Genomic DNA, 25049 nt, shown 5'->3' with positions numbered 1-25049 from the left:
GCGAAAACTATTTCATTTGACGGCTTAATTGATATTATCACTCATGATACCTAATGACCCAATTTACAACTGGCCACTGCGAGTGTCTCGGCACTGAGCTGATCTAAATCCAAGGAGAAATGGAGAGGCAGAAATCTAACTGGGGGTTTAAACAAGCTTCCGCCTCTCCAGAACACATCCGCGATCATTATCCTCCCAGGTGCTACTTCCTGCGGTAACCCTGGAAGTTGTCATGCAGTTTTGTTTTTCTGCTCTCTGCCATAATTGCAGCTGAAGTGACACTGAAATTGTGTGATTAACACAACAGGAAGAAGAATCTCTTGAGATTCTCAGCACATATGGTTATGCAAGACGTGACATGATGTTCCCCTGGAGCGTCTGTCTGGTCTGTCGAGGGATTCATGAATCTCTCATGTTTGGACAAAATGACCTAAACTTCTCCTCCTCTGATCAGCTTCTCAAAGGATTACAGCCATATTCCCCTTGCCTGCATTGGGGAATTAATTTCCTCTGCTGGCAGTAAACTTACAAACCTCTTTTAATGTATACACTACATAGGTTTTCAGTGTATCTCCTGTTTTCATGTAAACGGATATCGTTTTCAAAATATTGTCATGTAAACGTTAAACTTTTCTGAAATGACGTCACGTTTTCACTTGAAACGTTGTTGGACAAACGGGGCATCAGTTTCTCTACTTTGTTGTATGACAGGATTAAATGAGTAATAACTACATTTTAAGCGAGTTTCCATCCAATCAGATCAGTGGGGTTGTGAGCCCATGATTATAAGATATGTGGCTACACCTCAATGTAAAACAAGCTCTACAACAACAACACTGTCGTACGTACATTCTTCCACAACTTGTCAACATGAATAACCAATCAGCAAATCCCATGACTGTAACTCATTGTATTTAGGCATCTAAGCATGTTCAAGGCGAACCTCTGAAGGTAAAATCAACCGTTTTGAGCTTGGCATGGTTGTTGGTCTGAGTATTTCATGAACTGCTGCTTTTCTGGGATGTTCACACAGCTTTTAAGTTTACAAAGAATAGTGAGAAAAAACTGAAAAATGCCCAGTGGGCAGCAGTTCTCTGGGAAGAAAATGTCAAGTTGAGGTCAGAGGAGAATGGACTGACTGGTTGGAGATGATAGAAAGGCAGCAGTAACTCAAATAACCATTCATTTTGAACAAGGTCTGCAGACAACTGTGTCTCAGTGCACAACACAGTGAACCTTGAAGCTGATGGGCCACAGCAGCAGGAGACCACACTGGGCGCCAGCATTGTTGGCTAAGAATAGGAAACTGAGGCTACAGTTTTTGGTCAGCAGAAGGTTGAAAAACATTTCCTGGTCCGAAGAGTCTCGGTTTCTGCCGCCACAGTCAGACGGTGGGCTCAGAATTTGATGTGAACAACATGAACCCACCCTACCTTGTGTCAGTTCGGGCTGCTGCTACTGTTGTCATTACACGAGGGACAGTTTTCAGCACTTTAGCCTCAGTTAAGCATCATTTTATGACCACAGTGAAACATCTTTTGATGAAGACTTCTAGCATGATAACACAGCGGGTCACAAAGCTCAAATCATCTCAAACTGATTTGTTGAACATGACAATAAAATAACCCGCACATTCATTCATGCTGTCTCATTTCAGACGGTCAAGGCTGCACATTACAACTCTGAAATGGATCAAACACAAGCTTGCACAAATCCTTGATGAAATAAGTGATGGAGCTCTGATGTCTTTAAATGACTGTGAAGTCAATCAGCAGTTGATCTGAACAATTATTTCTCGAAATTCCTTGTCTCATTTTCATGTATCTTGGACTGACAGTGAATTAAAACATCATTGCACATCCCTAGAAACTTGGATTTGGGACTTTTTTTTCTGATCTTCCAGAGAGAATCAGTGACGGTGTCGGTCATGGGAGTTCTTTCTCCATTCATAGTGTTTTCCCACCGCCCGTCACTTGTACTTCAAGATTTGATCAATTATGTACTAAATCTCGTCATTAATGCTTTGTTTGCACTTGGTTCTCAGCAGTGACTGGGATCAGATATTTCAAAGAAACGGAGAAAACAACTCACATGCCCTTAGGAGCATAAATATTAATCCTTGACTTGTTTATTTCTTGTTCTGAAATATTCATAGTTGTTTTTGCCACTTTCTCAAAAGTGGAACAAACTTCCCAGTGAAGTGAAAAGCCAATCATATCCCAGCCAGGCTCGCTCTCTGAACATCTTGCACGCTTCATTTCCAATTTTGTTTGATGAACATCTGTCATCGGGCCGCTTCTGTCTCCGCCCAGACAGGACACTTCCTCCTAGCTCAGTCTGTGGGGACGGATCACGTTACATCATTGGGTTTATTCCTGAAGGTCGCACACGGTTGAAGTGATGCTGCGTCTCGTCGTATTTTTGGCACTTCTCCCTGTCTCAGACACTTTCCTTTCAGAGGCTCTAAAGTTCTGTAAAGCCTCTTTAAATCACTTGACCCACATAGAATTATGTTTTCAGACCATTTAGTGGCTGTTTTGATGAATGCAGCTCCAAGTAATGAGCGTGCAAGCAAGCAAGCGAGTGCCAAAACGCGGAGACTTTCCGACTGCCGGCGTCTTGTCTTCAAGCCCTCGGAGTCCATTGTTGCGAAAAACAGTGTGAAAACCTACACGGCTTAAAAGTGAGTATTTTTCCGACATCATCTTACTTATTTAAGTTGCGAACGATTGTGTCCTCATTCTGTCTGAATGACTGAGATGAAGAAATAATGACTTCTTTCTGCAACTTTGAAAATCTTTGCCAAAAAAAAAAAAAAAAAAAAAAAGAAATGCCCGGGCATGCACACAACAAACGGCGAGGTCTCTGTGAAAATGGGTCACTGGATGCATTTGGAGCTTTTCAAAATACAAGAAGCTCAATCAGAAATGAGACATCAAGTCTTTGTTTTTTATTTCTTTAATGTGAATTGAACCTAACTAAACTACAGTGGTGTTGTAATTTATAGAAACACAAAACTCAAGTCCGCTCATACGTTTCGAAGGGTCGGAGTTGCTGGAGGTGAAGTGTGGCAGCAGCGTCTAAATGAGAGGTTTCTAAATGAAGCAGAGCTGTAATTAGCACTAATAGCTCGTCAGCTGCACGGCCTCAAGGGGAGACATCCAGACTGAGTAGCAGAAAGCAGTCGGCTTAACTTAGAACAAATTTCTAACGATTTGAAGGGAACCCGAAGAGGACCGCTCATTCATTACATCCAAATGCTATTTGGATGATCAAAGGGATGCGCGTGTACGATTGATCAACTCTTGTTTTGGGTTTTCCCAACACTTGGACCTGATTGATACACACTGTGGGTCGCAGCGCTCTTGTTTCGCTCTTAATGCGAAAGGCATTATGCTGTGTGCATGTTAATGAGAGAAGCTAATGACAGTGTGGCATCAGTCAAGGGCAGAGGGTTCAAAGTGAAGCTTTGCACATCACATATCTGTTGCTCTGATCATGCAAAGACATTAAACTCTATAAAGCATCCTGACGCTCTGACGGCAGTATGGTAGCGACAGGTGACTGAAGCTTTTTGGTCCCATTCAAGTGGAAAAAAAAATAGCATATTATCTGTGTGTAAGTATTATGAAAAGATTCACAGACGTAACTCAGCATTAAGGTCTCGTTTAGCCAACAGCGTTTCAAGTTATCAGGTTAACATTTTCATTTCCCGTTTACACAGCAACGTTTTAAAAATGATGTCCGTTTACATGGCAATGACTGAAGTGTTGAAAACATGGTTTGCATGCCAGGCTGGAAGTTTGGGGCTGTTGATTGTTTCTGTAATGAATGCATATAAACAATGGCAAGTACATGGACATTTGTATGGACGTTCAATTATAGTGGGCTCTTTAACTTGTTGTCTTTTTTGTTTGTTTTTAGCTGTTTTCATTTCTGTAAAGCACATTGACTTTGCATTTGTACATCTCCTACAGTACAAATAACGTGTTTGGTATGCACATTTTTTGTACAGCTGTTATTTTAGTTATCGCCATAATCACTAAAATTATTGCTCTGGTGTTTCCTCGTTTCTACCTTTCAGTTTTTCCTCTGAAGAAAACGTATGCTCTTTAGAAAAAAACAAAGATGAAATGAAAGAATTTATTCCTCATGAATTGACTACACTTTGAAACCTCCGTCTTTACAAGTGGGAAGCTTTCAGTGTTACTACATTCCGCCCTGTCTCTATTTAATAAAGGTAAAAATATGTGTCCAGTTCTCTCTTTTTTTGCATTTAACACACTTTTGCAATAACAATCCCTCACGGTGTTGCAAAAACTCTTGAGGGAACATCTCAGTGTAAAAGATCCTTGTACGTAAACGTAGCACAACATCAGTGATGGTTGTTTGTCATTGTTCAAGCCGAGGCAACTAGTCAAGTTTCTGGTGCTTCTCGAGAAAACAGTAGCTTTCCAAAGAGGAAAGTTGTGTGCCACAATGTTTTACCTGACAGCAAATAGATTCCCATTCGTTTTTATCTTTTTTCCCTTGGATGATTTTCTGAGTAAACTGATGTGAAGAAATCGTCACATTCAGATTCCACCTTGTCTAAACTGGAGGATTCTGAGCCCATGCTGTCGTATCATAGAGGTTACTTAAACATCTGGTCTGCATTTCAAACTGTGACAGGCAATATGGAAAAGCTCATAAACCCTCTTTGAATAAATTGTGTGACACTCAGAGAAAGGCTTGAAGTCACTGCCTTGTCAAAAGGAAAAGGTTGTCATGTTGTAATTGTATGCTAAGTACAGTCAGCAGAGGATTCATTCTGCCTAACATAACTGTGACGGGGTTCTTTCTGCAAAATGTCTCAGCAAAGATGACTGTTTAAGGTGTTTATTTCACAAACTCCAGTGACAAAAAAATACTTGCAATTTTTTTTTTAAATATGCAAAAAGAAAGTATTTACAATAGTTACAGACGGCTTTGGTCTTTCTGAGCTCTTCTGTTGCTTCTTGATCACAGTAAATAAACATATTATTCATTGTCAGTTCACTCTCCCCAAGTACCTGCCTGTGTACTTTCAGCTCACTCAAACACTGCAAACCCTGTTGAGCACTGCTGAACTGCTTCCTCCTCCCTATGCCCCCTCCCCACTGGGCATTGCAAGCAAAATAGTACATTCACAAAATGCATAATTGTGCCCCTTAAATCAAAAGAAAATCATATCAAACACGTCTGAGATACAAATAATACACGTCTCATGAGTACAGGACGTCTCCTAAGTTCATATTAAACACTTACATGATAGAAAATATGGATAATTGATCCGGAAATTCCCAGCAGCCAGTCAGGTGGCCGTTTTCCCGCCCAGTGCCCCTTAAGAGTGAAGCTGTGGGAGGGGCTCTGTTTGGCCGACTGCTGCCAGCACAAGGAAACAACATGGCGCCTGGTGAGTGTTTACCTATGGTGGGCGGATATGATTACAATTCACCTTGTACACACTACATTTTTAAACGCCGGCCGATTGGCATATTGTTATATTTTAATGAGGTTCGCTCTGATTGGCTGCAAAACAATAGATTTTACTGGCTGAGCGAACTTCAGGGGTGGAGAATATTTGTATCATTATAACAATGCGCCAATCGACGTTTGGTGTTTTAAACGCCTTTTGGAAAAGGAGAGTTGTGATCATATCCGCCCACCATATTTACCCCCTGAACTGTAAATATATGCTCGCTGAGGAGGAATCATGGTGGGAGTTTTACAAATGAGGAAGGAGTGAAGTTTGTAGTCGTGTGTACGTGCATTGGCCGCAGTCCGTGATGGCGGCCGCTCTGTCACTCGTAGCTTTTTCCATCAGCTCACTCGAAACTGAAATGCACACAAATCAGCTATTTTGGCCAGGACAGGTGACCAAACACACTAAATAGCCCCAAATGCAAGTTTTTGAACTCTGGAACGGAAGTATCAAGAGAAAACATGCAAACTCTGCACACAAAGCCTTGCAACTACTTCAGCTGACAATTTCCTCACTGCACCTGAAAAAGTTCGTTTTAGTTCCCAACATGCTGTTCACACTGGTGCAACAAACAACATGGGCACATAAAACACACACCTCGTTCACTGCTCCCAGTGTGTTCACTTCAACTGAGGAAGGAGATCTTTGCATGGTTAAAATAGTCACTGAATACTCACTGAATTTACATCACATTTCCACAGGGCTTGTTCTTTGGCCAGGATTTACCACAATGACGACTGATTTTCAATGACATGCATACTGAGAGTTGCAACCATGCCAGTGATTATTATGCTGGGGCATGCCAGCTGCGGTGCCCGCTCCTGATTTATTCTCCTTATATACTGCAGTGTAACAGCAGAATGTTTGCTGGAAGACATTGTTCTCATTGGTTTATAGCTCATAGTCACAAGATCCTTTCTTTGCTTTGGGCTTGTAAATGCTTTTTATTTCTGATTTGTACTGTGATGGACTGGTGTACTGTCCAAGAGCTAGCCTACTCACTGCCCGCAGTCGGCTGGAATCGGCTCCAGCTCCCTGCAAGTTGAATAAAGTGTGATATGCAGAAACCTTGTCCTGCGAATGATGCTCTGTTTAGTATCAACACTTCTTTGGTTCTTCTTTCTACCTGGACAAATAGAAGCTTCAGATCACGCTGTGACTCCCCTCTGCGCCTCCCTCTTTTCCCAGGCTCTGCACGCCAAGAGACCTGCCACTGACCATCCAGTCCTGCGTCCTCCCAAAGGACTGCCAGACCACCGACTGGGCTGAATGGAGCCCCTGCTCCAAAACCTGCGTGGACCCCGAGTCTCCCAGAGGGAATCGCTCCCGGAGCAGACAGGTGCTCCAGTTCCCGGTGGGAGAGGGGACGGTGTGCCCGCCGATGGAGGAAACCGAGCAGTGTGAACCCCAGGGGGACGGCGTCCCGCCCTGCGCCACGTGAGTTGCTCCTGATTATGGGGGATTGTAGGAGGTGAACGCTGCATGGGGTCTTTGAATTTGCTTCACGGCTTAGCACGCAATGTTCATTCATGTTTATGAGCGATACAGTGTCACGGTCGGTTGAAGCCATATCCGCATCCTTCACTGCAGCTTGACTGTCGTCCTGATAGAAAACTCTGCAGGGCTTCACTTAATGGCACAAATACTTCCTGCAGACTTTTCTTTGCACATATCACCAAGTTAATTTACTCCTCTGGGCGGCCCATAGGTGTGTGTGCGGCAGCATATGGAGGAAGATTAGCACCTGGGCAGGTGCCAGACGCAAAGTAAAGACAAATGGAGAGAGGCAAAAAAAAAAATATTCGAATTCTAGAAACTCGCTGTAAACAAACAAAACGGGGATTTGACAGATGGCTTACCTTCAGTCTATATTATCTTCTCACTTCTGCTGCTGAGGTACAAGAATGCATATTCCTAATTTCAACCTGCAGGGGGTTTGATTTTCATTCCGACAGGTCACTGAACTCAATTCAATGTGCTGAAATCCTGATAAAAATTATCAACGTGAAGAAAATCTGTTTTTCCTCCTGTTGCTGGGAGAACTGATTAACCCTCTGTTCCACGTCTTTGCAATCGCACGCTGTAAATACTGTACTACTGTTGCCTCTCAACTCTGTGTATGCTCAAATTAGTTCTGCAAGATTGTGAATATAAACCACATCGACATCTACACAGGAGACTCTCCCTATCGCCTCTTTATGCCTCTTCCCTCCGTGTTTGCTTCGAAGGTACACCTGGAGAACCACCGAGTGGAGCGACTGCCGCGTCGACTCGTTGCTGAGCCAACAAGACCGTCGGCGTAGCAACCTGACGGGCCTGTGTGGAGGAGGCCTGCAGACCAGGGAGGTGTACTGTGTCCAGGCCAACGCCGAGCTCCTCAAGTACCTCAACGACCTCAAAGAGAAAGACAAAGGTAATCAATTAAGATTGGCCCATGTGACCCACCTCTCATCAACACATCACCCCATCTGATTAGTTATTTCTGTTACACGGGGATTAAATCCTTCCTACACTAATTATCATTTAAGCTGCTTCAGACTGGACAGAATGAGACTTCAGTATGCTTTTCACATCTTTTGTTATTAGCTTTTGAGATCCCAAAACTAGTGATTCCCAAAGTGTGGGTTGCGGCCCATTTGTGGACTCGGAGTCATGACTCTCTGGAAGCAAATGCTGTTGCTCACCATCTACTCACACACATGCAGAAGAACTATTTATTACGGCCATGTTGTGCACGCATACTGGCAGCGTTTTCTGTGGCTCCAAGCACCGTTGTTGTGTAAACAGACACCCAAAACGTGGCAAAAGTTTTCTTTTTTCACTTGGAAAAGATATCGTGTAAACAGGCCTGAGGCTCAGATTGTGAATATTAGGGTTGGAACCAGAATATCTTCAAATGGGCCATTACATTCAGGAGTTTGATAATGCTGACTCGAGATAATAAAAGCATGGCATGTGTTTAAGTCTTCAATTATAACCAAGTTTTGTTCTTTTCATTTGCCTTCATTGCTTTGACAGGTCATTCATTTCTAAATGTGTTTTTATTCATTAAAATTAAGGTTCTAACTCATTATATTGCTTTTCATCATTATTTCCTATTGGTGAACCTAAACCCTGGTTTCTGCACAAATCGCACCCTGATTGCACAATACCCTGTGTGATGTGCTGCGGGCACATCGTGGTTTTTTTTTACGGACAGTTTCACGTTTTTTTCCCCTTTAGATATTTAGGGAATATTTATCCTGTTTTGTGTTTTGTCACTTTTTTTAAGTAATTATCTTTTTCCTTTTTTGTTCGGTTCTGATTGGAGCGAGGCGCGCCGCCGCGCTATAAATAGCAGCGTGGAGGCGGCGCTCTGGGTCGTCGTCGTCCGGTCTCTCTCTCGCTTGCCCACCCACCTCGTTACACCTGTCGCCAGGTGCGCTCGCCGGCGCGCCATGGACTCCGGCTCCGACAGGCAGGCATGTGGCTGCAGGGCATGCTAGCCCACTAGCCGGCTTTGCGTTCTCCTTTTTTGCGATTTTTCCCTTGTTTTGGATCGCTGTCTTTTTCCGTCCAGGTGTGACCAGCCGTCCCGTTTTCGCCTTTCTTTTGATCGGGTTTAGTTGGGGTTTTTTTTCTTTAGTTTGGACGAGGGATCAGCCTCGACGGCTGCATAGCAGCTGGGCTGTGAACTCGTCTTTTTCTTAAGTTTGGCTGGCGCATCTGGGCCTTCCTTGGTTTGCTACTCTGTTTCTTTTTTTTTTAATACAGTTTTGGGGCACGGGTGATGAGGGTTATCTTTCCTCCAGAGCCTCGTCAGGTTCCAGCTTCAAGACGCCGACTCTGGAGAAAGTGTTAAATAAATGACTGGACCCTCATCCTGTTTGTCCTGTGTCCTTTAGAAATGTGTTTGACTCTCCGGGTCATAACATATTTTTGGGGGCTCGTTCAAACTTAAAACCCTGGCAGATGGCCATTTTTGCCCTTTTTGTTACCTGTGTAGTGTTTTTTGCCCTCCGATCTGGGTTTTTTTTTTTGTGCAGTGGTAACTTTTGGTTTTTTGGGCATTTCCGTTTGGCTGCGTGTGGGTTGTCTTTTGAGTGTTTGAGTGAGGAAGTTTGTGGGGATTTTTCGTGGAGTAGTGGGCAGTTTGCTGCGCGATAGTTTTTTTTTTCTCTCTCAGTGCTTTTGTTCTATCGTCGGCTTTGGAAATGTCGTTCGTTTTTTCCCTGGATGATTTCGTAAAGACGCCTAACGTGGATGTTATTCACAAGTGTTCCAAAGATGATTTGTTGGCGCTTGCTGATCACTATAAGGTGCTTGTTTCGAAGCAGGATAAAAAGAACACTGTTAAAGCCGCGGTACTTGAGTCACTGGTTGAGCGTGGTTTGTTTTCTGCCCAAGTGCTCCCAAAAAGTCCTCATTTGTCCTCGACCAGAGAGGAATCTGTCCGGCTGAAGGAGTTGGAAGTGGAGCTCCAACGACTGGCGCTGGAGAAAACTAAAGTTGAGCAGGAAGCTCAGATCCGCCTGCGTGAATTGGAATTCGCCATGAGCCAGCAGCAGCAGCTGCAGCAGCAGAAAGACTTTGATGTAAGTAAGAATATTCGTCTTGTTCCTCATTTTAATGAGAGGGACGTTGACAAATATTTTACTTTGTTTGAGAGAGTCGCTGTGTCCTTAAAGTGGCCTAGAGAGGCGTGGACATTATTGCTACAATGTTCACTTGTTGGTAAGGCACAGGAAGCTCATGCGTCTTTGTCTGCTGCTGACAGTTTGGATTTTGATAAGGTTAAGGCTGCTGTTCTTCGTGCTTATGAATTAGTTCCGGAGGCTTATAGGCAGAAGTTCCGCAAGTTAAAAAAACAGCACAACCAGTCGTATGTTGATTTTGCGAGAGAGAAAGAAGTTCTTTTTGATCGGTGGTGTTCATCGCAGGATGTGAGTGATTTTGTCCAGTTAAAGCAGCTAATGTTGATGGAGGATTTTAAGAACTGCCTCCCCGACAAAATTGCTCTGTACCTGACTGAGAGCAAGGTTACCGACGTCTCTAAAGCTGCGGTGCTTGCTGACGAGTATGCGTTGACGCATAAATCTGGATTTGGGGATCGTCCCTTTGGTTACGGTCGTTTTGAGCGGGACCGAATTAACGGTAATGGCAATAAGGCTGTGTCTGTGCCCACTGAACCCGTTTCTGGCTCTCTGTCCGGTGCCGACGTTAAAACTGAGGCATCTGAGTCTAAGAGTAGAGACGATGTCACTTGTTTCTATTGTAGGAAGAAAGGACACGTAATTTCTAACTGTTCGGTGTTGAAGAAAAAGCAATCAAAACCTGTGGCTTTGATTAAAACGGTGACTCCCGTTAGCCAGCCACTTCAGCCTCAGGCACACTGCGATTATGGTGATTTCAAGCCGTTCGTTATGGACGGATTTGTGTCCGTGTCTGGCGATACTGAGAAGTTCCCAGTTAAAATCCTGCGTGACACCGCTGCTTCTCAGTCGTTTATTTTGGAGGGGATTCTGCCATTGAATGATGTCACTGCTGTTGGGTCTGACGTTCCTGTGCGCAGTTTCAATATGCAGGATGTTGGCGTTCCCTTGCACAAAATTATGATACAATCAGAGCTGTGGTCCGGTGACGCAGTGGTCGGTGTGCGTCCCGGGTTTCCCATAAATGGTGTCTCCGTTATTATGGGGAATGACTTGGCGGGAGGTCGAGTGCTGGTGACTCCCGAGGTTACACCTGTCCCGGTTGTGCGCACAGGCCCGGATGAGCTGGGGAGTAGATTTCCAGATGTGTTCACGTCCTGTGCGGTTACGCGCGCAGCTGCTAAACGTGATCAGCAGGAAAATAAAGAAGACATCGATTTGAGTGACAGTTTCTTGTGCGACGGTGATGACGCGTCCGTTTTGAATGATGAAGGCGGGGATTGTGCGGAGCGCAAACCTGATGTGAGCGCGTTGTCGTTGTCCAGACAACAGCTCATTGCAGATCAGAAGGCTGACACAACTTTGGCGCATTTGTTTGTTGGTGCAGTAACTGATGATCGGTCCGAGTCCATGTCCACTGGGTATTTTGTGAGAGACGGTCTGTTAATGCGTAAGTGGACGCCGTTGCATGTCTCTCCCGCTGAGGAGTGGAGTGTGGTTACGCAGATTGTGATGCCCGTTTCATACCGCGCCGAGATTTTGAAACTTGCTCATGATAATCCGCTGGCAGGTCATCTTGGCATACGGAAAACATATGATCGCATTCTGCGTAATTTCTTCTGGCCTGGACTGAAGCGCGATGTTGTACGCCATTGTAATTCGTGCCACTGGTGTCAAGTGTCTGGAAAGCCGAATCAAACCATTCCTCCCGCTCCCCTGTATCCAATCCCAGCGGTCGGTGAACCCTTTGAACGAGTGCTGGTTGATTGTGTGGGTCCGCTGCCTCGTTCTAAGGCAGGGAATAAATTTCTGGTTACGGTGATGTGCGCGGCTACCAGGTTTCCTGAAGTTTTTCCCGTGCGTAAAATCACCACCCCACTTGTTGTGAAGGCTTTAACAAAGTTTTTTTCAGTGTTTGGGTTGCCTCGGGTTGTGCAAACTGACCAGGGGTCTAACTTTATGTCCAGGGTGTTCGCGCAGGTGTTGAAACAGCTCGATATCAAACATTGTCACTCCAGCGCGTATCACCCGGAGAGTCAGGGCGCACTCGAGCGCTTTCACCAGACGCTGAAAACAATGCTTCGCACTTACTGCCTGGAACTTGAGAAAGACTGGGATGAGGGGGTGCATTTACAGATGTTTGCCATTCGGGAGGTGGTCCAGGAGTCCCTGGGCTTTAGTCCATCGGAGCTGGTTTTTGCGCACACCGTTCGCGGACCGTTGCGGTTGTTGCGGGACAAGTGGCTGTGCGGCAAATCCGAGCAGAATCTCCTTGATTACGTCAGTAATTTCAGACAGAAGTTGCGCCGTGCATGTGAGATCGCAAAGGAAAATCTGGAAGTGGCGCAGGCACGAATGAAAGCAGTGTTTGACAAGCGTGCGAAGGAGCGTGTGTTTGAGCCCGGTGACAAAGTTCTGGTTTTACTACCTATTCCCGGGTCAAGCTTACAAGCGCGCTACAGCGGGCCGTATTCGGTTAAGAAAAGGGTCGGGAACTTGGATTATTTAGTTGCCACGCCCGACAGACGACGGAGGTCCCGCTTATGTCATGTCAACATGCTGAAGCCGTATGTGGAGCGCGCGTCTTCCTCCTCCGGTAGTTCGGCGGCAGGGCGGGAAGATGACGTCACCGCGTCGGAGCCGCGTGTGAGCTTGGCTGCGAATCGGGAGGAGCTGCCCGGAGCTGAACCTGACACGGACGGGTTTTCTGCAGCGTTGACGCAGGGACGGTTTTCTAATTCGGTGGCGTTGGAGAACCTGCCTCTCTTGTTCTCCCACCTTGATTTTTCCCAGCAGGCTGATGTCACTCGTTTGATCCAGTCTTATAAGTCGCTGTTTGCCGATATTCCCACTCAGACGCGTGTGCTCAGCCATGACATCGATGTGGGTGATTCTAGACCCATAAAGCAACATCCTTACAGGGTGAATCCAGACAAACGTCGCCGTTTGAGGAGTCAGGTGGAGTACATGGTGGAGCACGGCATTGCTGTGAAGAGCAGCAGTGCGTGGAGTTCGCCATGTCTCCTAACGATCAAAGCCAATGGAGAAGACCGCTTCTGTACAGACTTCAGGAAGGTCAATGGGGTGACTAAGCCGGATTGTTATCCACTGCCTCGGATGGAGGACTGTGTGGACCATGTTGGGGCTGCCCGGTTTGTGTCCAAACTGGATCTGCTGAAGGGGTACTGGCAGGTGCCTCTTACTGCACGCGCCCAGGAGATCTCCGCTTTTGTCACACCCGACGACTTCCTTGAGTACACGGTCATGGCTTTTGGGATGTGTAATGCCCCGGCGACTTTTCAGCGGCTTATGAATGTCGTCTTGTCTGGTTTGCCATTTTGTGAGGCTTACATTGATGATTTGGTTATTTGTTCTGCCACATGGAGTGAGCACATGAACCATTTGAGTTCTGTTTTTGCGCGTCTGAGTGAGGCCAATCTAACCATTAATCTATCCAAATGCGAATTTGGTCAAGCAACGGTGACTTATCTGGGAAAAAGGGTTGGGGGAGGTCAGGTGCGCCCTGTTCAGGCGAAGGTGGAGGCCATTCTCTCTGTTCCGGTTCCCACCACACGGACTGAGCTGCGCCGGTATCTGGCGATGGTGGGCTACTACAGGGGGTTTTGTAAGAACTTCTCGGCTGTGGCTGCCCCTTTGACGGACTTGCTTAGTCCGAAAGTCGATTTCCGCTGGTCCGGCCGGTGTCAGTCCGCGTTTGAACACACCAAGTCGCTGTTGGTCAACGCTCCTGTCTTGTCCGCGCCTCGTTTTGACTTGCCATTTAAGTTGGCTGTGGATGCCTGTGACTCCGGCGTGGGCGCTGTCCTGTTGCAGGATGGATCTGATGGGGTGGAGCATCCAGTTTCATATTTTTCAAAGAAACTCAATAAACATCAAAAATGGTACTCCACCATTGAGAAGGAGGCGCTGGCGTTGGTCCTGGCACTGGAACACTTTGAAGTTTATGTTGGTGGTTCCAGTGCTCCCACAGTCGTCTTCACAGACCACAACCCGCTGGTGTTTCTGGACCGCATGAGGAACAAAAATCGGCGCCTCATGAACTGGTCTTTGCGGCTGCAGTCATTCCACATCGTTATCAAGCATATTCGCGGGAAAGATAACGTGGTGGCTGATGCTCTCTCACGCCTGTAGATGTTTGTTTTGCACTGAATAGGTCGATCGTTATGGTGTTTTTTTTTTTTTGCCTTGCTCGATCCTATTCAGTGTCTCTGGGTGGGGGTGTGATGTGCTGCGGGCACATCGTGGTTTTTTTTTACGGACAGTTTCACGTTTTTTTCCCCTTTAGATATTTAGGGAATATTTATCCTGTTTTGTGTTTTGTCACTTTTTTTAAGTAATTATCTTTTTCCTTTTTTGTTCGGTTCTGATTGGAGCGAGGCGCGCCGCCGCGCTATAAATAGCAGCGTGGAGGCGGCGCTCTGGGTCGTCGTCGTCCGGTCTCTCTCTCGCTTGCCCACCCACCTCGTTACACCTGTCGCCAGGTGCGCTCGCCGGCGCGCCATGGACTCCGGCTCCGACAGGCAGGCATGTGGCTGCAGGGCATGCTAGCCCACTAGCCGGCTTTGCGTTCTCCTTTTTTGCGATTTTTCCCTTGTTTTGGATCGCTGTCTTTTTCCGTCCAGGTGTGACCAGCCGTCCCGTTTTCGCCTTTCTTTTGATCGGGTTTAGTTGGGGTTTTTTTTCTTTAGTTTGGACGAGGGATCAGCCTCGACGGCTGCATAGCAGCTGGGCTGTGAACTCGTCTTTTTCTTAAGTTTGGCTGGCGCATCTGGGCCTTCCTTGGTTTGCTACTCTGTTTCTTTTTTTTTTAATACAGTTTTGGGGCACGGGTGATGAGGGTTATCTTTCCTCCAGAGCCTCGTCAGGTTCCAGCTTCAAGACGCCGACTCTGGAGAAAGTGTTAAATAAATGACTGGACCCTCATCCTGTTTGTCCTGTGTCCTTTAGAAATGTGTTTGACTCTCCGGGTCATAACACCCTGTAGAGAACAATTGTGCCTCTGTTTCTTTTTTATTTGTGTAAAAAGCCTGTTCTGACTGATATACGCATCAGGAGCAGTGCTATCGTTGATGCTTGGTTTCTCTAACATTGCTGATTTTCTTTATTTTGGTGTCATCCCTGCTCTGACAAAATGATCCCCCTGCATCCCGTGTGTTGGATCAGTTTTCGCCGTTTTCCCAGGAAAAACGCAGTTCACCCTGTGTTGACCACATCCTTCTGACTGTACTGGGCGTCTCTGCTGTGTTGTTTGTGATTGTGCTCAGCCTCTTGACTCATCTCAGAGAGCATTCACTCAACTTTGTTCCTTCCAGACCTCTCCTTTTCCTCTAAAACTGCTTCTTCTGTAAGTTTCTTAACAGAAGAAACTCAGTTTTTTCCCTCTCAAGGTGAAACATTTTTAACACCTGAAGGTCCATCTCCACCTGCTCTACAGTCAATTTGCATGTGTTTGTATAACCTGAGAAATGGAGTGAGCCTCAGTCTGTGCCACACACACACACACACACACACACACACACACACACACACACACACACACACACACACACACACACACACACACACACACACGCCCCACACACTTAACAACATGAGTTCAAATCTTTAGCCATACACTGTCCCTTTTGAGATTAGAAATAGGACATCAGGAATAAAGCTCCAATCAGCAAAGAGCCTCTCAAGATAAAACCGATACAGAAGATAAATGGATGGATGATGAAGAAAAACACAGTTTTTTTAGATTATAATGGACTCTTGCAAATTATATGTTGTGTGTGTGTTGTTTCTAGGAGACGGCAATATGAAAGTTTTCCCTCGCTTCAGACTAAAGGGTTCATCAAGGTTTCAAAGCGTATCAAAGCCCATATTGAGTAAAAAGAAAAATATCTTTAACGTATCTGCCTTGGAACAAGCAAAACAATGGAAGCAGCGAATCAGGTCATGAAGAGTTCTCTATGAGCTGTTCATGCCATAATTATCATTACAGAAATAAGCAGGTATGAATCAGGTTGACTCTTCATGTTGCTACAGATCTCACATTTAGCTTGAAAAAGATTTTTAGCTTCTTTTTCAAATGAGTATTCTCAAATTATAATACCAAAAAGTAAATGATCCACCCAAAAAACAGAAGCAATTCTGCAACGTAAGATTATTTTGTACATTTGGTAATATTTTATTTTTTTCATTAGTTGTGTACTTTCTTTAGGTTTGATTTTTTCAGTAAAAAAATACTTTTTTTCAAAGATATGAATTGATTAGGATGTTGTAAGACTTTGTTACTAAGCAATTTAATCAACAATTTAAACAAATGTCCTATTAGGTATCTTGTGATAATCTTATCAGATTTAAAGGATAAATACAGTTTAAACAGTTTTCACGTTGTTTATAGAATGAAGTAGAACAATTTACTCACCCTGAATGGTTTTCTGATCCAAACAGTGCTTCGGGATGAATTTAGATCCAAAATCGAGCAGCGGATATCCGTATACGTCTAGCAGACGGGGCATCGGTAACGCTGCTCCTAAAACGGCTTTAATCATCCAAAAACTCATTAGTTTGACTAATATTTCATCATGGTCCGCTCACGCCACTACTCCACAACAGCCCGGTGTCGCGAGATATGTCATATATACGGTAAGATATGTTCGGTAAGAAGTGCACGCGTGTCTAGATATCTATGTCTAGGCACGCCGGAGCTACGGAAGCCGCATTGTTGTTGTGTGTGTTTGACTGCCGATGCTAACGCATGTGTGTGATACCTGCTCTCGGGAGTAAACATCCTCACACTGCCAAACGCCTCTGGACTTCATTCGAACATATTACAAGATACATGTTGTTGTTGCTGACCCCTGAACTGAAAGCTTTGTTTACGGCTGCCGCGCGCATGCGCAGTACGGCTCATTGTCTCAGGGGCCACTGGAGGCAACTTTCTTCTTCCAGTTCAGTGCAAAATGGACGAATATCTGTCATGGAGGAGTGGTGTGAGCGGACCATGATGAAATATTGGTCAAACTAATGAGTTTTTGGACGATTAAATCCGTTATAGGAGCGGTGTTACCGATGCCCCGTCTGCTAGACGTATACAGATGTCCGCTGCTCGATTTTGGATCTGAATTTCTCCCGAAGCACTGTTCGGATCAGAAAAGCATTCGGGGTGAGTGTATTGTTCTACTTTATTCTACAACGTGAAAGCTGTTTAAACCGTACTTATCCTTTAAGTATTTTAATTGGCAAGAATTTGAGTTTTACAGAAAAATATTAACCAACCTTTGTGACTCAGTCTGTTCTGATTAATCCACCACATAGAAACAAACTTTGTATGGCCAGTGACCAGACGTTGTTCAGACTTTACCCAAGCCAAGCGAGTATCTTTAACTATACAAATTAATTAGCTGCTTTTAAAAGCAGTGGCTATGCTAAAATAAATGAATAAATAAAACTCCAGACATTTTTTGTGGGGCTACTAACTCGCGTCTGACTTGTAATTGTTTCTCCGAGTTAGAATTCCCCATTAAAATGATGGGACACATTAGCTGAGCTGTCTGCACTGTGTGGGTCGGTTTAATGACTGATTCACTCAGTTCAGCTGAGTTTACATCAGGAAGTGTGAAGCCTAATGATGGTGCACACATGATCATTTTTTACTAAATCCATCATTATTAAAATCAGCTCATTTAACGCATGCCTTCCAGATTTCTGGATAGTGCCACAAGGTTGTAAGTTTGGAAACCAATCAAATGACAACAACAAGAAAAATATGTGGCCCCTGATTTCAGCATTATGACACTGACAGAGAGACAGCAGCTCTGCAACTGTATTCATGCATGACAAAAACAAAAATGGTGGTGTTACAGTAATGTTATTATAATCATTATTTACAACACTGGTTATAAGGAGCAGTCTTTTGCCTTTCAAAGTAGTTTGCGGTCTTGTCTTTATTTCCAGGCACACGTCTGTGTTTATATGAACAGCTTGTCAGAGAACTCACTCCTTGTGAAATGCGCCGTTTTATTGATCTCCGGAGAGCGTCGATCGTCTTTGTTCCACACTGAAACGAAAGTCAACACCACAGCCGCATACATCAAATATTGCCACAGCTTACAGAACCGCCTGGAACAAATCAGTTAAACTCTCAAGTGTAGCTCAAGTAAATTTGATCAAGAGCCGCGACACGACGCTCCCGCATCTTATAATTCCCCGCACGCCGCGCGAGACCCTCGGTGGATTGGCAGCAGATAATTGTTCATCAAATCCAGCAAGCGTGAGTCTACACTTTGACTCATCTCACCTCCAAATATATGATGACACTCAGAATTCCAGTTGCATTAATAGTTGCTCGCGTATTTGTTCTTGTCATAAGCCATCCCGCCGAGCCTCGGCTGTCAGTTTGTCATCTAAACACTGAGAAGATTTTCTTCTTTATTGGCGCTGCGCCAGCAGTCATCCTCAGCGGGAGTTTGCAGGCCGGTGTGTCCTGCTGTGACTCGTCGGTGGCTGCAAGTGCAAAAGCCTCCATATGCGACACTTGTCAGGCCAGTTTAGAGTCAACGCTGCCCTCTTGAAAAGGGCGTTAACGACATTAGGTGAGCCTAAGCTTGTGGAGTCCGACGGTAGTTAATCACGTGAGCGAAAGTGGCAAAAGTCTAAGACGAGGTGAGATGTCCGGCTGCAGCTTCCAGTCACATGCAGGAAGCTGTTTTAGCTTTAAGAACACTTCACCAGTTAGTTTTCCTCTGAATTCCTGTTCATTGGGGGAAATCGCACTCTAAAGCGATTCCTCCTGACATCGACATGAAACGTGTTCGCTACAATTGTTTTAGTCTGTTTTTAGCAATAGCAGCTAAAGATAGTAGATAAACTCTCTCTAAAGTTGTCCAGGGTATTCACATTAGCTTAATTTTTTACGAGCTGTCTGAATATTATCATCTCAGATTTTTTTTTTTTTTTTTTTGCTGCCACTTCTTCTTCTTCTTACTATTTTATTTTTTTTTTTATTCATTGCAACACACGTCATTTAACAGCAGAGCTGTGTTAAGACACATAACACAGACTTAGTCAGAACACATTAAAGGGACAGGAATGAGAAAGTGCAGTGGTGTGATGTTTGACTTCATAAATGCATAAAAAAAATGAAGAAAAGCAAGTTTTCTGACTAAACTTCTTTGAAGAGTAACATCATTAAATGACAGACTTGGGAGCATAAGTGTGTATTTTCCACTAAAATTGAGTGCATACTTCTTAAAAAAAAAATCATGATTATCTGAAGTGATGCCTACCTTAATAAAGAGTCGTGAAGTATTTCCAGTTTGCCATCAGCCTCTTTATCTAACGCCACATGATCAGCCGCTGGTGCAGATGTTTCCAATTTACACCTCACTCCTGTCTGCAGCATTAGTGCAGCCTGATAGCGCTCACTAAGAACGAAGGATTGAGTAATTTAGGAACAGATTACGGAGTAGTTGATGCGACCCGCTCCAGGTGTTCAGACCTACAGCTGGAGAGCTTTAATGAACCGCTGACGTTCTCCCCGTCGCAGACGGACGGCAGTTTATTCAGGGAAAGGCTCTGCCGCTAGACTCTTACCTCTTGCGTCTGCACGCTTCTAAAATTCGTCTAAAATGATCTTGTGAGATGCTGAATGAGGGATGGGCTGGCGTAGCGTTATCTGTCTTTCAGCGTTGTTCTTCCGAGGTCGAATCGATTTGCTTCTCTTTGCACTGGCTCTAATTAAAGAATAATGAGTCTGGTAGCCAAGAATAAACTCATCGACAGACACTGTTCAGCCAAAGCATAATGCATGATGTAAGACGTTAATGTATAAGTTATGAGACTACTCATCCCACCCCCCTCGGTCTGTGCTTCCTCGCACGAGACAATGCCGTACTATAGGGTCTATAGGGCGCTGAGCATGCTGCACACGTGCCTGCGAGGTGCCTATAAGTCCTACTAAGATGCAGTTAAAGATTCATCCATACAAGCGTGTTGAGGATGGATCCCTGCATAGGAAAGTGTGTAACTTGTGTGTGTTTGCACAGACTTCTCAGGCAGACACGCACAAAGTTCTTATCTGGCTGGAGCAGGATTTGGCTCCCCTCCGTCGGGGGGGTAATCTCGAAGAACACCGCAGAGACGGAGAGGCAGACAGTGGTTCAGTGAAGTTTTCCTGCAACCTGCCGTCCTCCTCTTCCTCCCCTCTTCCTCCCCTCTTCCCTCACCATGCATAAATATCACTGCACAAAAAGGGTAGAGGATGCCCTCGGGACAGGATCTGAAATCAGCTTACCCCCCTCCTAAATCTGAACCTTAATCTTCAATCTGACCCCGGATCACTATCACAGCTCCGGTAATGCCACCCCCCATTTCCTCCGCTCAGGCTGCAGAACTTTCTTCCTGGAGATGCTTGACCAGAGGGATCTTTGAAGCTCTATTTCCCGTCTTGTGAGAGCTGACATTTTTCGTCATCTTTCTCCAAAACAGATTAACTTACAAGTTTTTTTTCTTTCAGATGAGGAAACCGTGTTTTTGATTTGTTTCTTTCTGGTTTGGTCTCCTCTCCATGACCTGCTTGTTACCCGTCTTGTCTTCTCCTTCCTTCTTCCCCAGCCTTGTTTTCTCTCCTCTTCGTTCCCCTTGCTTTCTCTTCTGCCATAAATCCCCACCTTGTTTTCTATCCCTGTGGTTTTGCTCTTCTTATTTCCAGTTCCCTTCTCTCGTGCTCTGTCCTCATTTTGCCCTTTCGAAGTCCTACATATCCGATGAGTCAAAGTACATCTTTACTTTCAGCAAATATGACAAAAAGTACTCATATTCTTTATTTTAATAGACGCCTAAATGTTTTAAGTATTGGAGTTTGCATGTTCTCTCTGTATGTGTGTTTGTGTGCATGTGTATGTTTTGTTGAAATCAGTGCCTTTAAAAAGCCCATAAGTGTGATCGTGTGTGTGTGTGTGTGTGTGTGTGTGTGTGTGTGTGTGTGTGTGTGTGTGTGTGTGTGTGTGTGTGTGTGTGTGTGTGTGTGTGTGTGTGTGTGTGTGTGTGTGTGTGTGTGTGTGTGTGTGTGTGTGTGTAATCTGCCTTCAGCTGCAGTCATCAGGATAAAGTGGTAGAAGAGATGGAAGAAAGTACAGGTTCTGAAATGTTTTCAAGCACAAATTTAATTAACTTTATTGACACACAATGTCTTAAGGCTTGTTTTAGATGGTGGTGGAGGGGTGTGCTCATAAACTTTATTTAACTATTGTTAATACTGTTTATCTTTACTCTTGATTTATCACTGCAGTGAGAAATTCAACATCATCACAGTATTGATTGTCATTATGTCCCAAAGTACAAAAACTAATAATCCTGATCGTATTTATTATACAACTCTAAGAAGTCCATTTCATTTAATCTTTCAAACAGATTCAAAAGGTCTTAGCATTCTAAAATGACGCCTGTTGTTGTCACCATCAGCTGTTTAATCCTTTCACTTTAACTCTGAAAAAAGCTTGTGTGAAGACTGTATGGAGAAGAAAATAACAGACAATACAAGTAGAGATGCAAGTACAAAAACATTTTCTTTTGAAAAATTAGACCTTAATTTGTATTAGAGCATCAAGAAAAGTTGAGCTTATATATCTGATCACAAAGGTTAGAGAGGAGGATAGTTCAGAGTTCAAAAATAAACCCACCCATTCAGTTGTGGGTTAAAACTTCACCCACAAATAAATGAAATACAAACTCCAGATTTTTTTTTTACACTCAGTTACATGCTGAAGCAATTTATTTTTCTCTTATAGGAAGAAATGAAGGAATAAATAAGTGTCCAAGGAGATGGCGATTGCTCGTTTATTAGTGCCTCTGATATTTATTTTTTTTCAGAAAAGCTTCTTGGTAGAAGTAGGAGAGCTGCTGGAGCTGTTTCCTGATGAACAGCAGTTTATCCAGTCAGAGAGCACTACTGTGCAGCATCTCCAGGTAGAGCGCGTGTTGGCAGATGCAGTCGGCAACCCGCGGTGATCGTATCAAACGGCAGGTTTTTGGGGGTTTGGTCTTCATACAGGCATGGTGGTATCAAAGCCCGGCAACCCTGCGGTGATGACAAGACTCTGGAAAGCTGGGCACAGTCGCTGCATCGGGTTGTCTCGCAGTAAGACATAACTGCAGGTGGATTTGTGCTAAAAAAAAAAAAAGCAGTAGTAGGTTTACTGCTTCTGCTTTTTGCACTAGATAAACAAACGTGTGTAGGTCAGCGCCATGAGACTGAAACATCGTTTTTAAAGGAATACTCCGAAGATTTTGGACCCACGCCCTTTCCCTATCATTGACAAAGTGAGACAAGTTCACAAATACCTTTTTTGTGTCTGTGCGTCCAGTGGCTGGATCCCAGCTGTTAGCATCGTAGTTAGCTTAGCTCAATTGCTGGAGGTGAACAGGAGACAGAGCCGAACTGACGAAAGTGGACAAAATACTCCTTCCAGTGGTCCAGGGGACGGCGTATTAGCACGTGAAGTAAATCTGAATGGTTATAAAACATTTCAAAAGACGTGTTTTCTTTACAATCCGTTAAAATAATGTTTTGATGCACACAGATCTGCACAAGCATAGTGCTACACGGAAGGATATACCGGCACACAGCGGCTGAGTCTGTGGCATCTAATGCTGTGCTCCGGTATATCCTTCCGCGGAGCACTGCGCATGCACAGGTGCATGCACAGTGCATGCAAGTAATGTCAACGTAGTGCATGAAAGTAGTGTTAAAGAAATCAAGAACTGATCCATTTAAATGCTTATACAGTCAGAACTGATGCCTATATTCAGCCTAATCACCGAGCTGTCACGGGCACAAAGAAACCAAATCAGAGCAAAGAACCAAGAAAAGTCTGTTTCTCTTCAGTGAAAATGACTACAATCAAGTTTCTTTTGATTTTGAATAAGTATAATTTAACCTTATATAAAGGCAGTGTACAGCGGATGTCTTGAGTCACAGTTCTTCGAAATGTATCAGAAAGTAGCTCGCTGGTAGAATTCTGATTCAACATGATACTTCTTCAGTTTGTTTTGACTCAAAACATTGCATGCTGTACCTTTATAGCCTGGATGTCTTTTGTTTGCTACAAGAAGAATGATGCATATCAAAGAAGTTTGAATCAGTAGCTGAGCAGTTTGAAGAATATAAAGGGACCACAGTGGAGATATTTCTGCCCAAATGTAAATTTAAAAACTAATAAATGATCGAGTCAAGTATATGTAGATGTATTTGATTACAGTCACAAAGTAAAATTGCCTTTGCAGATAAAAATGGCTAAAAATGTCATTTTAGATTTCAGAACTTGTACTTTCTTGGTTTACGTTCTTAACTTGGTAAAATTTTAACTGTAAATTTTATACCTGCTTTTATTTTGTCTCTTTGTTTCGACTTGAGTGAAGAATGTGAGTACTTTTCCTTTTACTCTGCATCTCAAAGCGCGGTGCCAAAAGGTTCGTTTTAATCCTAGGAAAGTGTGAATTGTACGTGCCGTCAGAGCCGATGCTATTTTCAGCTTAATTACCGAGCCGTCATGAACACAAAGAAGTGAAATTACCGTGAAGAACCAAGAGAAATCTGCTGCACTTTCAGTGAAAATGATTATGATCAGATTTTTTTTTATATCATTTAACTTCTTAAAGTCTATGTGGTTTCTGTTGCTTATCCAGAGATCTGATTTGTGTGGCAACAAATGAATCACAAATATTTAGTAATAAATAGCCTCAAACCACAGAAGACACATTTGATAAGTCTATATTTAACTTTCTTTTAATTGATGACTGGCAAGGTTAACGACTTTTTCTGGTATTACTGAAGCCTTCTGCCTACTGATGTGAAAACATGTTGATCTTCCCCACAAGTGAAAGCAGACTCAGTTGGAGCTGTCCTCACTGGTGTTGCCAGGTGTACAAAAAGAAGATTGATAATCTGATCAAAAACCCCCGAAAATGATCAAATGTACAACGACTTGACATTCTTGTGAGATTCTAGTCATCTTAGATTAGTGATCTGACATTCAATAGTTTGAATCCCACAGCTTACAGGTTACCTGTGAGTAGGGCTGAGTACCATTAGATATTTTTCGGGTACAAGTACTTTTTCGATACCTCACGTACAGTACTGGTTCCTGAACGGTACTTTTTTCGGTACCTGCCTTCACGACGCACAGACGACGCCATGACTGCATTTGCACTTCATGCCACGAGGTGTGTTGTTTGCATGTTCAACCTTATTTTATGCAGACACCACAGAGGAAGAAGGACTGCAGGCTGCAGGCTCTCTCTGCATGTTGTTAGAAAAAGAGTGTGAGCCAGCAAGACGTGGTAATATGTTCAATGATGCGATGCACCATTTTTTCAGTAAAAGAGAAAAACTGAACGATCATTTCCGCGCATGTTTATTGACCACGCAGCCACTTTAAGAACCGAAACTGATACCCGTACGCACGTCTCTTGTTCGGTACCAGTATATACCGAAGTTTTTTGGTTGGTACCACTGAGGTACCATTAAACGGTACCCAGCCCTACCTGTGAGCCCACGAGCTTCCGGGCGCCATCGCTCCTCAGGGGAAGAGTTAAATGCAGAAAATGAACCTAAGGGGGCGTTCTTCTTTCTGTTTCCAGCTGATAAAACTTTGTTGGTAACACTTTAGTTTAAGCGCCCGGTATAACACATTATAAGTAGTTATAAACACTCATACATGATCACAATGCTTTATAACTCACTATACAGCATAGGGTTAGGGTTAGGTCCTGGCATTGTGATCATCTATGAATGTTTATAACTATAGCTACACATGCTATAATGGCATCATGATGCTTTATAAATGTACTTATAATGTGTTATACAGGGGGGCTTCAAATAAAGTGTTACTACTTTGTTGAACATA

At 44.0% G+C, this 25049-nt stretch overlaps 1 protein-coding gene across 1 annotated transcript in view; it reads left to right on the top strand.

The window, feature by feature from the left end:
- Positions 1-25049, top strand: part of LOC115396398 (thrombospondin type-1 domain-containing protein 7A-like) — a 130144-nt gene that overhangs the window by 83068 nt on the left and 22027 nt on the right. The window contains 2 exon segments of the mRNA XM_030102272.1: positions 6692-6940; positions 7732-7916. Of these exon segments, the coding sequence (XP_029958132.1) occupies positions 6692-6940; positions 7732-7916 (434 nt within the window).

This window comes from Salarias fasciatus, chromosome 11 (genome assembly GCF_902148845.1).
Source record: "Salarias fasciatus chromosome 11, fSalaFa1.1, whole genome shotgun sequence".
Lineage (NCBI taxonomy): Eukaryota > Metazoa > Chordata > Actinopteri > Blenniiformes > Blenniidae > Salarias > Salarias fasciatus.
Note: the sequence above shows the minus strand (reverse complement) of the source record. Positions and strands in the feature narration are given on the sequence as shown.